The sequence below is a fragment of the Belonocnema kinseyi genome, chromosome 9 (genome assembly GCF_010883055.1).
Source record: "Belonocnema kinseyi isolate 2016_QV_RU_SX_M_011 chromosome 9, B_treatae_v1, whole genome shotgun sequence".
Lineage (NCBI taxonomy): Eukaryota > Metazoa > Arthropoda > Insecta > Hymenoptera > Cynipidae > Belonocnema > Belonocnema kinseyi.
Genome location: NC_046665.1, coordinates 15,384,094 through 15,399,309, shown reverse-complemented (window position 1 = coordinate 15,399,309; position 15,216 = coordinate 15,384,094). Strand labels below are relative to the sequence as shown.

At 37.2% G+C, this 15,216-nt stretch overlaps 2 protein-coding genes across 10 annotated transcripts in view; one reads left to right on the top strand and one right to left on the bottom strand.

Annotated features, from left to right (window-relative positions):
* The window catches only part of LOC117179929, a 1,200,486-nt gene that overhangs the window by 712,233 nt on the left and 473,037 nt on the right, over positions 1–15,216 (bottom strand). The window lies entirely within an intron of this gene.
* Positions 8,418–15,216, top strand: part of LOC117179928 (irregular chiasm C-roughest protein-like) — a 164,437-nt gene continuing 157,638 nt past the window's right edge. The window contains exon 1 of the mRNA XM_033372153.1: positions 8,418–8,757. Coding sequence (XP_033228044.1) covers positions 8,454–8,757 — 304 coding nt within the window. The 5' untranslated portion in view covers positions 8,418–8,453. The remainder of the gene's footprint in view (positions 8,758–15,216) is intronic.

The following is a 15,216-nucleotide window of genomic DNA, read 5'->3' as shown; positions in this document are numbered from 1 at the left end:
AAATATTCTTTCCGGCGGCTCTTACACCACTGAAGAAACTTGTTCTATAACAAGGTAAATTAAAAGTATTTTTAACTCGAAAAAGAACTGTATAAAGGCGTTCATTTTGACGATTTTTGGATTTTGATACACTAGGGGTGGTTTTCCTTATTCTTTCCTTATTCTTTCAAATTTCGACATTCAAAATTGTCATTTTTAACATTTTAGGTGTGGATATATTAAGGATGGTTTTTAGAAGTCTTGCCGATCTTTCTCACTCCCTCTATAATTGATGAGGTAAAAAAAGAAAATTTTCTTAGAATCTTCTTCTTTAATCTAAGAAAAAACTTCTTCCGATGGAATATCATTTTTGGTCATCCTAAATGATTTAGGCAAAACAAAATTCGGAGAAAAAATTCTTAAATTTCGTTCATGTGAACGTTCGTAACTTCAAGTACATTACTACCGGAACGGCAAGTATGTTTGTTGCAGATGAGGAAGCAGCATCCTCTTATCATCTCGCCAGCTGAGGGCGATCTTGTTTTTCTCAATCGAGTGAACTTCATGCTTTCTGCTTCGAATTAACCGTTGAGGTCCAGTAAGAGTTTGATAATGTAACAAAATTTGCCTATAGTCCTCAAACGTGATTGTCCTCAAAGTGGATCCTTTAATCCCTTTGGCTTTCTTTTTCTCCCCGTCTTCACCCAAAACTTTATAGAAATACAATTTGGACCTTAGTCCTGCAAATTCAGTTACTATTTTCCCGTTACATTCGTCCTTCATGAGCCCCAAGATTTTTTTGTTTAGTAATTCAATTTCGTATATATTATTTGGTGGATTGTCTGAGGTCTCAAATTCATCGGAATCTTTTTTAATCTACTCATAAATGTTTGGTTCTGTAGTGTGGTAAATTAAGCTGTCTGTGTCGGTGTAGAGTAATTTTGTCTTGTCACCGAATGTGTACTTCATGTAATTATAATGAAAGTCGTAAATCATTATCTTTGATATGTCTAGAACTGTGAAGCCTATATATATGGGCTTATTGAATTTAATTTTGGTTTTACTCATTTCAATGATCACCATGTCCTCACCAAATATAGTGCAGCTGTGAAAGTTTGGTTTGTCAATCTGAGTTTTTGCACCCCATCTTCCCTTCCACTTTGTCACTAACCTAACATCTTTGTGCTTCCTTACGTTCTCCATGGTATTTTCGAAGACAGAGCTGTTCATGAGTTTAAAGAAATTTTTTTCAATTCATTTTTTGCCTTCTTTTGCAAATCAGTATTCAAATCAATGTAGGCTTTTAGCCACAGCTTTTGTTTGAATTCTAAAACTCGATGAATTTTAAAAAAGCTTCATTCCCATGTTTAAATACTGTTTTAAGTTTTGATAATGGAGAACGAAATTCGTCTTGGATTTCAAATTAGTAATTAGTTTCGGGATTTTAGATGTTGGAAGAGGAGGTACAAAATGCTCTGGACATAATGGTAATTCTTTATGCAAATCATGGAGTTCTTCAGGATATTCCATTTCTAGTTTAAGAATATAATCTGGTTCTGAACCATCGGGAATGTTGAAAGAATTTGGTTCGTTTTCAAAATCAGTGAACCATTTAAAATTGCTATAGAGTAAAGATTGGCTCATAGCTTTACCGTATTGATTGTTTATTTCGAAATAAGTGATATAGGACTTGGGTACATTTTCATCAAAATTCGACCCCATGAATCTATTATTTGCTTTCGAATATCTATTGGAGCACTGAGACACACGACCTCTTATTGCTCCTTCAACAAGTAATAACATTTCTACATCTGTTAATAGATCGAGTTCAATTCCAGTATACTTTAACATAGCATCGAAAGAAAGCCCTGGTACTGTATAGTAGTTCAATGGATCCAAGTTATAAGTTTCAATGCAGCAACATCTAAAACTTTCAAAAATGTCCGCCAAGAGGAAAACATCATTTTTCAAGTATAAATCCGAATATTCACCTAACGTTTTTAAGTTAAATTGTTTCCACACCTTGCACGCATGATTATAATCTTCATCTGAAATACCCTCATCATTTAATTTAGAATACAATTTCTCTTTTGCTGACAGACAATCTTCATCTAATTTCTGCCAATTATGAACATAATCATATGGAAATACACCTTTTCTTGTTAAGAATTCAAATTCATCGTCATTTTTTGAATATTTTCTTTCAATCAATTATTATTCAGATTGTCACAATCAATTCTATGTTTTCAAGAGATTTTTCAAATCTAAGTGACACAAACACCTGTCACAGAAGTAAGTGCAATGATCAGCTTTTGTTATTTGTGATTTTACTAGTCTAGATAGATTTTTGATTAAAGCTAAGTGACACACTTCTACATCTGAATTAAAGTTAGTATTTTCAATCATAAGAAGACGAATAATAGGTTTTTTTTATTTTCCCTGGCTTATAAAAACGGGTACAATCTCCTCTTTCTTACTGTATAGATCAGACTCTAATCCGTATACATTTATACTTAAACCGTTCATTTTTTCAAATTTCGGAATATCCTCAAGAGTAATTGGAAACTTGATATTATTATATTTGAGTTTTGAACCATCAAGCTTAGGATAATAACTCGTTAGACTGGAATTTTCTTTAGCAGGGTGAAGAGCTGCCATTACTGACCAGAGAAAACAATACGAGTCTTTATTTTTAATATTAGCCACAGCTTTTTTTCTCTGTGTAAAATCAGGTAATTCAATGAAAGTTGATGCTCCAACTTGAAAAGGGGCGTATCTAATTATGTTAAATGTTAAGGTCACAATTTCTATTAATCTCCACCCTGAATCTGATGTTTTTAAATCTTCAATTTTAACTTCATATTGTTGACAAATTTTATCCTCAAACCATTCACCAGTATTCGTGGACGTCCGAATAGGATTATTTTCAGTGCAAACACGTTATGCCTCGATTTTTTCCTCCCCTCCCACTAATGCCTTGAACATACCTGTGAATTCAACGCAAGCTTTGATTTTACCTATACTACTAATTGCATTCTTAATTCGCGGAATATACATGCGTTTACAATCATCCAAAAATGTATTTAAATCTTTATGAATTAAATTTGTTATAAGTCCCGTTCTTATTCGTGTTCGAAACGCATTTGCTACATCATCCCAACTCACCCTCTCACACAGTTTCTTCGAAGCTTCATTTATACCAGTTCCTATCTTGAGCAACTTTTTGAGTTTTCTGCTTGCAGTCTTCAAATCACCAATTAACGTCATAATCGCATGTTTTTGGCCCACGAATAGCAGAATGTATGTCTTGTTATTAACTGATCAACTCATAGAAACACTACACAGATTTAAAGTAATTTGAAATTATGCGAGTCTTGTTATTAACTGATGGAATCACCGAAAAAATTGTACTTTGATATAGATCTTGGAGCGTTTTATACTTCAAACCTACTCGTGGTTGTTTACCAGTAAAATGAGCAAAAAACAGAGAGTGCACCGCTTATATGGTGCAAATATTGTTGAAGAATGCAACACTGTGATAAGAATTCCAGGAATCATGATGACGTCATCAGAATGGAATTTTGTTTATCGAGAATTGTTTAACATTATATGAAATATGACGCCCCTGTTGGCAAATATCAAAGGAGAACGTTTAATTAATTTAGTTCACATAGATAAGGATTCCAGTCTAAATTCTAAGTTAGGACCTCTCTAAACTTCCCTGTAATTGTCTAGAAAACAAACAGAGGTAACCCTACTAACCCCTGGCGAGAGCCTGCATCACATTTTCTAGTCAAGTTACCCTTTATAACACCCGCCCAGTTCCCTGTTTAAAGTAGCGAATATTAGGGCATTTTCTACACGAGTTAGTATAGCTTACGACTACTGTATTAAAATATACGAATTATCGCCTTGGTCCCTCGAGCATTAAATAATCCCTAAATGAGCCTTAAATTACACAGCAAAGAAATTTTTTAGAAATTTGTTTTTTCCTATGAGTGTTTCTTCTGGCTTACCGTAAATTCCCTATAGGTCTTTAGTCCATTTTTGCAATGTAGTTCCGCCAGCTTAACTAATATGTGCATTGCGTATCTGTATTTGTATTATTATTAAGTAGTTTTAGAATAAACATAGGTGTTTCTGAACGATGCTCAAGGGCAGAGAGGCAGTATAGTATATAGTATATACAAATGTCGCGTCGTGGAACGCCAATGTATATCTTCAACTTTAGCTGTGCCGCAGTGGTATCGAGCGACCATCCTACCGTTTTCACCAACTCCCCCATTCCTCCGCGGTCACAATTCGACGACCTGACTGACCCTTGTTCGCTTCACTGCTTTTATGCGTTTAATCCACCTTTCTCTGTTTCTCTGTTCTGTTTAGATGAACATTTACTATGATAATCATTTATTGTACCTTAATATAAATGCACGTTTTTTATAATGCGCCAAGATAAGTTCAATCTAAAATCATTGAATGATTCTCAACCAAAGAGAAATGATAATTTAATTATATGTTGTTGTGGCCTTTTAGGCTATTGTGGAGTATCAAACTCATGTTAAATTGGATTTTTTATCGAGATTTCTTTCGAAATTCGCCAAAAAACTGATGAAAATTGTACTATGAGCCAGATTTGAACCGATATCTCCTCTATTCATGCTTTAACCAATTCATCTATTGTAAGACGTCAATGAACACGGAAAAAAGTGGATAGTCAGATTCACTATGTTACGTTGTTACTTGAAAGTTTACAATATTATTACTTGAAATTGTAAAAAGAAAGATCACTAGTATGGCCAGGTTCAATAACTATTTTAAATAGCACAGTTAAACTTTAATTTACAAAAATTAAGTGTTTCATTTTTCTGTCAGGCTTAAGATGCTTACTGCTCGACATGTCAAAGGCATTTTTGTTAGAGTTGGATTTTCAAACAGTTTACACGGGGCTGTCCCGCTATAAATCATCAGCAACGAACTAAGTTACGTGGCTGATGAAATGAAAATGTTATGAATTAATTTGATACAATCCTTGAAATAGTTTGCAACAATGTTGTAATAGGTAAAAAAATTAGGAGCATAGTGTACTTTGGAGTTCGTTTTTTACCGCTGTCTTCCTTACAACGCGACCGCGAGCGTTGAAGGTGATATTATTCGTCTCTGAATGCTTTCTTAGACTTTCTATCTGCTGTGTCCTACTTTAGAGGTATAGGTCCTGTTCTGAACTGATTAGTGTTAGTGTATGTCCGTTGGAGCTTGAGTTCAAATTTGTGTGTATATGTGTGTGATTGAGTATGGAGAGGAATAATATGTCATGTTTTTGCTTACGTCATAAGAATATACTTCAGAGGTTTCCTATATCATGATCTATATGTATTAATGAATTTAATTTAAAGAACAATAGTATTAAGTTGCATAGAATTTAGAGAATTATTTTTAAAATGGTTTCATATTATATGTATTCCTATAAGAAAATTACGCAGTATTACATGCTTTTTATGCAAGTTCGAACAGGTTTCGTTTGTAGAGTTCACGCAAATCGCAGAAGTCGGTAATATGCGTCTCATGTTCAGGCTTATCGTCATCCCTTTAATCAATGCCGCTTATGTGACATTATATATGTATACATATATAATGTCACACAAGCCGCATTAGCGAGCATTTGTGACATAAGCTAAGGTGTCATATTATATTACATTTAATAAATAATTCCCGACATTAGCTAATATGCAAGTAACACTACTAAAAAAAGAGTTTAAATTAAAATATCGGTTGAAAGAATGGTGCTTGGTTTGATAATGTCTCTTAATAAAAATGGTACAACCTATATAAAATAACATTCATATTTAAAAATATTGAAAATACGTATACATGCACCTATTCAATGGGATGATGATATTGAATATCGTGGCAAATTCTATTTTATGGCTAGAAATGCGTTTCTTGTGCGAGTACTGCGATTGCCGATTTTGATGAGTTAAGGTTGAATTCCAATCCGGCAACTGGAAACGCGCGAATCAAGTCCCGCGTTTCAGTTTACGACTGCTTTTCATGGGATCTTTTGATACCCTTTTGAATGAAGCGAATACCAACGCATGACTGAAGGAATTCTATCGACGGCTATATATCGTGGTGACTAAACTGCTCGAGAAGCAGTCTAGCCGCTCAGCCAATGCAACAGTTTTCGAAAGAATTGTCAACTATCTATTGTAATCATGGATGATTTTAAATTAATCGAACTTGTGCAGCAACATTTTTACCGAAGTGCTACTCCCAATTTCTCAGCCGGGCTTTGGCTTCTTCACGTGTCCCCATTTTCAGGTCCGCGTCAACCAATGACCGAATGTAATAAATTAAACTGGTTGATATTCACGCGGAAAAATGTTAGGAACACTGTGTCATCATAATTAAGATCTCGTTCAAATATGTACATATTTTTTTAAATACCTTGAAAAAAGAGAATAGATAAATTTTGTTTATAAGTATAAAATTTGGACATAAAAATTACGTTTAAAAAGTCTGGTAAAAAATTGTAAGCTAGTTTACAAAGGAGGGGAAAAAATTAAACGAAACAGTTCGTATACTTTACATTTACTTTCAAACAATGAATATGTATTTTTTAAATACATTTTTCTGTCATATCTTTAGATTATTTCAGCACTGTACTAGTTAGTACTGGCCCATTGTGAATTTCCCATTAGGGCAGTACTGCGCCAGTGCCGATATTAAGTTCTGGGCCAGCACTGGCAGCCCATTAAAGAATAGCGGTATCATCTCAGAGATATGCCAGTACAGGTGCTAGCGCTGAAAAAAACCATGAAGCCTTCATGATGGCAACCATGAGGGCTCCATGAGGGCTGCATGAGGGAAGCTCATGTTGGACCTCTGGATTAGCATTTCGTTGCCATGAGGGTCTTCGCCTGGATTTATCTCACCCCATTTGCTATTTGTGATTCGCGAGCATAAGGTCACTCATGTATTTTATATGGATGACCTGAGGATATATGCTTCTAGTCAAAGCCAAGTTAAGAGTTCTATAAAAATCGTGGAGGGCTACACAGGATAGATTGGTATGGACTTTACACTGGACAAGTATGCCAAGATCAATCTGAAGCAAGGATGAATTACTGGCATAACCGAATTGTTCTGGGTGCAGCTTACATCGTTGCAAATGAAAGAGATCCTCTCCCAAAAATAGTCAGGAACGACGAGATGATTGGCAAAGAAGCGTTTCTTTACAAAGCCGCGAATAAGATGTCCGAGACACTTGTCCTGAATTGTAACACCAGGAGTAAGGAAGGTGCATTACATCATCTAGATGCTTTGCGTCTAAAAGCTTAAGTAAATAAAACAGAGGTTGAAAAATTCAGCCAACCTATTCGACAAGAAAGTGCACAAAAACTTTCAAAACAAGTTTTCTTTGAAGAGAAAAAAAATGGTTCATGTTGGAGGAGTAAACTTTTGTTTTTCTGTGGTCATCAGGGCTTAATACAGGTTTAAAGAGTTTTGTTTTCGCATCACCGAGCCGTGTAATTTCCACCTTAGAATGCCGTAACCGCATGTTATATCAAGATGTTCCCAGCAATGAATGCAGTGCTTTCACTCACGCGAGAGCGACGTATCTCGAAAGACATAATACGGCCCCAAGGATGGTTTTGTACCATATTTGTTGCTCTAACGGCGTTATCCGCGACCCTGCGCTTATGAACGCTCCGAGGGAGATAGTGTCAATTGCCCAAAATGAGAAAAGCCAAATTTTCTGGAACTAAGATTTTTGGACAGCACTCTTCATTGCACACTCGAGCCAAGAAATTGTTCGCCAGGACTTCAAGCAACGAACTAAATTCGCGATCGAATTCTCGGCTCCGGCCGACTACAACATAACTACCAAGGAGATGGACAAGGAACACAGGTATGAAAACTTTAAATTGGATTTACAGCGAATGTATCCAAACCTTCAAGCCATACCCGCATGTCAAAAACATGCTAAGGCACTTGCGAGATGGATCTCGAAAGCTGTCATCCTTGGGTCGTCCTGTGTCCTCAAGATACACGAAGATTTCGCGGACCGTCTTTGGTTCCTTTTTGCCCTGTTTTTTTCAATTATATTTTTTTATTTAAATCGATTTCAACTTGAAATTATTATTATTTTTTAAATGTTTAAAAACGAAAATTTTAGTAATTTATTTTCAAATTGTTTATATTTTAATGTTCAGTGCTGGAGAATAGAATTCTATTACACATTTCCTTTCATGAAAACCAAAATAAAACGATAGTTTGGTGATGGTTTCTGAAGTCAAATTCTGATGCCGTTAAATCGGTTAAAACTATCAAACCTCTTTTTCTAACTCCATAAAGATGAAAGCGAGGTCTAATCGAATTTACGATACTTTATAACATTTTGTGTTCACCATCTAATCAGTATAATTAATTCCAGGATGAAATTAGATGGAAATCTGGGTACAAAATCAATTTTGATGTGGTGTTGGCTGACAGTAAATACGCCCGCAGTAAGAGCAACTATGCCATCAGCACCTAATGACTCAATAATATTTTCAATTTCAACGTATAAGCCAGTTACAACAACCGAAGTCATTTACCAACGTTTTGCCATTGAACCCATGGATCAAACGGCAGTAATTGGTAGTCGTGTGACTCTTCCGTGCCGGGTTCTGGACCAGAGAGGACCCATTCAGTGGACTAAAGATGATTTTGGGTTAGGTGCTGTAAGAAATCTTACAGGATATGAGCGTTATGCTATGATAGGCAGTGATGAAGAAGGTGAGTCAATGCCTTTTATTGTTATTAATTTTACCGTACAAATAATTCTATACTAATATTTATGATGTTCCTATTGAATAAATTAAGACACGAGAATAATTTCATGATATTGTTTGTTGATTTTCTGGCTGATTTTGTTTTTTATTTGTAGAAAAGCAAGAAAAACTATGCCTGAAATCGGATTAGATTCGGGAGTTCTGATTTTTATGAGAAGTCGCACAGTGGGAGGACATTTTTTTTGTTAAAAAAAGTCTCCAGCCATCAATTGAGATGACAGATGCAACAACTCGACAAGCGCTAGAAACCGCGTAGAAGTATTGGTCAGCCGGGAAAATCTATCGATAAAAAAAAGTGGTCGAAACGTAACATAAAATAGGCATTCGTATTCAGCTTGACGCGACCGACAAATTTTTCGTATGAAACTTTTTGATTCGATAATTATTACTTAAGATAAACAATAAAAACTTATAAAATTTTCCGATCAAAAATCGATGTTTTGTAAAACACAACTCGCGATTATTCGGCCGTTTGTTGACAAAAATGCTTGAAATTTGTATAGTGTATTTTCAATATATAAGCGATGCCTATAAACAATGCACTTTGTTTAAAACCCTAATATGTTTATTTTTATTTAATAGCAAATTGATTCCGAACGAAAACCACGTTTTTCCAAATTCGAGCAGTGGGACGGTCATCAAAAAAATGTTAGTTGAAGTAACTTATCGCGAGAAAGTTGTTCAGTAGACTTTGAAAAAGGTTTTCTGAAAATTTGAAGACAGTCGGTCGAAAATTTTGGAAATGGCAGCGAGTTGAAGTCAACACACGCTGCCGCTGCAGTGTTCCGCTAATCGGCCTTTGTTCCTAAGCAACTAATCAGCAACGGCAAAGAGCAACAAAATGCTACAGCAGAAGTTGGAAAAACGTTGTTTCCGTTTAAAATCAATTTGCTATTAAACAAAAACAAACCTATTCTAGTTTTAAACAAAGTGCGCTGTTTATAGTCATCGCTTATATATTGAGAATATATACGCATGTATATTTTATTTTGCGTTTCGACCACTTTTTTATCGATAGATTTTCCCGGCTGGACAGTACTTTTACGCGGTTTAGAGCACTTGTCGAATTGTTGCATCCGCCAACTCAATTTTGCCCCGATTTACAATTAGTTTTTGTTTTAAATAAAGTGCGCTAAATTTGAAAGAGCACCTTGGTCAGAGTTTTTGCTTTTTCATTTGTTTATTTATTATATGCTTACTAAAAGTGTGAGAAAGTCAAATATTGTAATTTTTGTAAAAAAAATTTCTTGACCGAAAATGCTTTAAATTATTGAGTGATTTTTAGTCATAATTTATATTAAACACTACCAATTATAATTGTTGTAAACAATTTTTGTGAAAAAATGTGGAATTTCTGATAGATTTAATTTTGGATTTTCCTTTATCATCTGGTTTGATTTAGATATTCTTTATTTAAAATACAACAATTGTTCATTTTATGAACAAATTCAATAATTAAATATTGAACTTTGGCACTTTGTTACACCATTAAGCCATTTACCTTCGGGGTAGGCGTGACTCACTCGGTGGGGAAACGAGTAATGTGGGGAAGGGATAGAGAGTTTTCAGATTGATCCAGAATTCTCGTGTTATTTATGTAAATAACACGTTCGTTTCGCAACAATGCTCCGATCCAAGTTGCTGATCAATCTCTCTAGCAATCACCCCAACACCCCAAATGAAGATCCTCACAAAGTCGTTATGTAAGGTTCCCCACTTGGGTCCATTAGTGGCCAAGGTCTTTTGTTTCAGGCGTCATTCACTCTGCTGCCACTCTTTTTATTAGCTATTTGCCGCCATACTTTCCTGTCCTGGCATACTTCTCTAACTTCTTTTATGTCCATGGATTTTTTCATGAAGGCTCTCGTGTTTCTGTGACTTCGTATGTCTCTTCTAACTAGGGACTCATTCACACATTCTAACCATTCTTTCCGCGGTCTGCCTCTGGGTACGCTGCCATTTACTGTACCTTGATACACTTGTTTTGTTAGTCGTTCATTTGGCATTCTCTCAACATGCCCGAACCATCTTAACGAATTTCTTTCCCATGTATCTACCAGCGTTTCTTTTGCACCACATTCTTTTAGAATGGTCTCGTGACACCTTGTTCAATGCCTGCAAAATATTTTTTTTGCACTAAAACTGCTTCAAGTTTTGGTGAGAGAGATCTGCAATCACTATTTCTATATAAAATTAATTATATATATTTTAATGTATTATCAAATATTCTAATGTTTATTTTAAAAAAATGTTCTTAACATAAAATAAGATTGCTTATAAAATTGAAAAACAGAATTACACATACATATATGATTTTCAAGAATATCTGCAGTTATCAAATGATTCAGAGGAATCAAAATGTTAAAATCTGCTAATTTTAAAATGGGTCTACGAAAATATCGTATAACAAGTGTTTATTCTTAATGTTTTAGAAAAATAGTGACTGCAAATTTTTCTCAGAAAAACTTAAAGCCATACTTAAAGCCATAGTGATAAACTTTTTATTTTATTTATGCAATTTATTTACAAGATTAAACAGAGTTATATTTTAACAAATATAATTTTTTTATGTTACTTTCACGAATATCTGCATCAATTCAGATGATGGAGGGAAATCTGAAATTTAAAAACTACGATTTCCCAAATTTTTGAACAAAAATGGGTTATAACAATTATAATGGTTAATGTTTTATAGAACTTGTGATCAACAATCAGTTTCACAATGATTTAAAGTACTTTCAGCTAAGAATTTTTCTTTCAAAAAAATTACATTTTTTTAATTTGGCTATTTGTTAATTTAATTCGTTTTTAATAGATGGATAAACGTTTTTTCTTCGGCCTGCTGGCCTTAAAAATTGACTTGCTTACACTTCCATTTTTTACAGAATTTTTTTACAGGTATCTCTTACAAATTACCATCCATCCACACATTATAACTAATCCGCTCGCTTCTATATCCTAACCATCCTCGCTGCGCCTCGCCTCGCACGCATGTCTCTCTCTTCTCGCTACGCCTCGCATTGCCAGCTTCTGTCTCAGCTGCTAACGCCTAATACTTAACTACTATTTACAATATTTACGAATTTTCTTACACCCACTTCCTCTCCTATTTACAATCCATCCTTCTCCATTCCTCTTCCTCCTTCTTTCTCTTCTTCTCCACCTTACCCAACACCCCTCTCACCCATGCTACTGCCCTTTTGCCCCCCCCCCCTTTTTATGCAACAATACCTCCATGCTTATCTCATTCTCGCTATAAGTTCCTGACTTCCTTGCTCTCCTTTTTCACACAAATATTGCGGTCTCTCCCTTGGCATAATCCACATATAGTTCCTATTAAACCTGGAAGATCTTATTCTCTCCTTTCCTTCTGCCTTCTCTTCCTCCATGCCATTCTTTTGAACTAACTCATATAGCTTCCTTCCTTCCTCGTGCATCCTTCTCACTTCATCCATCAGCAATCCATTCATTCTAAAATACCTTTCCCTTTTCACCTCCATCTTTGCCCCACTACGTCTGTTCTCCTTCTCCCACCAACACTCCGTAACCAGCTTACCTCCCCCCTCTTCCAAAAATTTCTGCTCATATTTACACACTCGACTTCCTGTTATAATCCCTAAACTCGTTCTTCCTGTCTCCCTCCTGTCAATACAGTTCGGCGTATTCCTTGCCGACCCCAGTTGCCCTTCTTACCCCCTCCCTTATCCACTCCTATTCCACTCTCCTCCCTTATCTCCCCCCCCCCTCTTTTCCTGAACACCATAACTTTAGGCTTGACCTCATTTAACTCTAGCCTATTTTTGTTCAAGTATCTTCTCAACCTTTTCATCGTCTCCTTTAAAGCCTCTTCGCTCTTTGCTAGAACCACTATGTCATCTGCATATGCGAGTGACCATATCCTGACTCCTCCTCTCCTAACTCCTCCTACCACTCCGCCCGCTAGCTTACTTTTCATATCCGCAATCAAAATTGCAAAAGCGTTGGGCTAAGCGGGCACCCTTGCTTCAACCCCCTATCCATCCATAATCTCACAGAGATTCATTCCTCTCCTGTCATCCTATCTTTCGTCTCCTCGTATACCTCCCTTACCCTCTCGATCAGGCCCCTCTTCTATTGCCTCCCACAATCTCACCCTATCCACCGAAGGGAAGGCGCCCTTTAGATCTACAAAAAACGCGTACACTTCGGCCCCCTTTGTGGTTAGTTCTCTATCCAGCACGTGCTACACGACGTAAAGACTTCTCTATCTCCTCGCTATTCAGCTCCTCTCCATCTACCTCCCTCGTTCTTCTAATCCCCTCTTCTCTCTTTCGTGGATCTGACCTCTCAAATGAATCCTTAAAAAGTTTTCTCCATTCGTCGCTCCCTATCTTCTCACTTATCCCCACCCTACGTTTCCTAAACCTATTAATTATCTTCCACACGTCCCCTTCTGTCTTAACACTTCTCAATTCCTCTTACAGGTCTTTTTCCTTTTCCGGCTGTTTCTTCTTACACATCGCATTAAACTCCTTCCTCATTTCTACGTACTCCTCCCTTTTCGCGGTTCATTCCTTTCACTTCCTGTACTTCTTTTTCACCTTTCTCTTCATCATTTTACATTCCCTATCTCATCACGGCTTCACCATTCCTTTCTTCTTCTTCCTAAATACCTTTTCTTGCACACAACCTTTCACTTTCTCTTTTAGATCCTCCTATATCTCGTTCACAGACTCCCCCTCAAAGCTTTACGTTGCCCAACTGCTCCTGATACTTCTCTATTGCCTCTCTCGTCCATGACACCCTCTCCCCTAACGACCCTTCTTCCTCACTCTCCTTTTCGTCAGCCTCCCCCTATATCCACAAACCTAATGACTGATGGTCTGACTCCAACCGTCGCTTCCACTGCGAATTTCTCTATCTCCTCCCACCCTTGCGTATTCATAATCACAGTTTATCACTGATACCGCCCAGCCTCTGTCCTCCATTCAGTCTCTTAGAATCTCCCCCTCTATATTTAACATCTTATCCTTCGATTTTCTCTCGAAGCTCTCCCCTTCCTGGTACAGGCCCCCTTCCCCGACAATTATCACATTAAACCCCCCCCCCAGTACCACCATACTCTCATCCCTTTCTCTTAGTAAATTTCCCAACCTTTCTTTAAACCTTTTCATCGTATCCTTATAGTACGAAGTCACAAACTTATACATTAACCCTCCTATCTTTACAGCCCTCATTTGCACTTCCTCCCCTTCTCCCTCTCCATAAACTTCTTCCTCTAATCCATCCCTAACCCCTGTTATAATTCCTTCACTAGTTCTTCCCTTCCTCTTTAGTTTGACGGCCTCCTGTAGCCTCCACCTATACCCCCTTGGCAACTTTCGCTCTACTCAATCCCATTCCTTTCTCTCTACCCACGTCTCTACCAGTTCAATCAGATCAAATTGCAGAATATACTCCCAGAAATCCTCAACTTTCTTCTTTACTTCTACTATGTTCCAGTACGTCACCTTTAACACTCCTCCACTCTGCTTTACTCCCACCCCCCTACTTCCCACGAAACAAGTTCCTCTGCACTTCCTTCAACACCTCCTTCTTCTCGTCCCATACCCACATTTTCTCATCTATTTTTATTTCCTGATACCCTACCTTTGCCGCTCTCCCTTCACTCCTCTCCTTCTTAGCCCTGTCATTTAGCATTCTCTGCACATCCCTTTTCTTCCTCGCCATATCTTGATGGATGAAAACCTTCTTGTCCTTTATCCTATTTTTTTACGCATTATCCTCAATTTTTCTTTCCAGCTCTCCAATTCCACCACAGCCACTTCATTGTCCTTTCTCCCCTCCATCCTAACTTTCCCTACCTAGCCTTTAACCCACCTTATGCTCTGTAGCAGCGTTTCCACCCCCTCCCTTTCTTCCCCGCTCTTTAGCTTCAATTCTATTATTGCTATATTATTTCTCCTACCTACTTTCTCTCTTGTCTTCATCCTCAACTCCATTGCCCTTATCCTTACCCTATTCGCTCTCTCCTCCTTTTCATTTCTGCGCTCTCCCACTTTCTATTCTACCATTATCTCCACCTTCTCCCAAATACCTTGCTTCTCGCCCTCCTCCCTGGCAACTACTTCCATTACCGACCTGTCCTCCAGCTTTTCCAGTCTTTTTTCCGCCTTTTCTTTCCACATCCTAATATCTTCTTCCATCTCCTTTAGTTTATCCTCTTCTTCCTTCCTTGCCGACGTCAACTCCCTCTGCAATCCTTCTACTTTCCCCCTCATCTGTCTTACTTCCTTTTCCCATCTCTGATCTCTTACGCTCAGGTCCTCCCTCATACTTTCCATCTGCTCCATAGCCCCCCTTTCTTCCTCCCTCAGCCGCCTGATCACGCCTATCAGCACCCGGGAGCCTCCTTCTCCGCCTG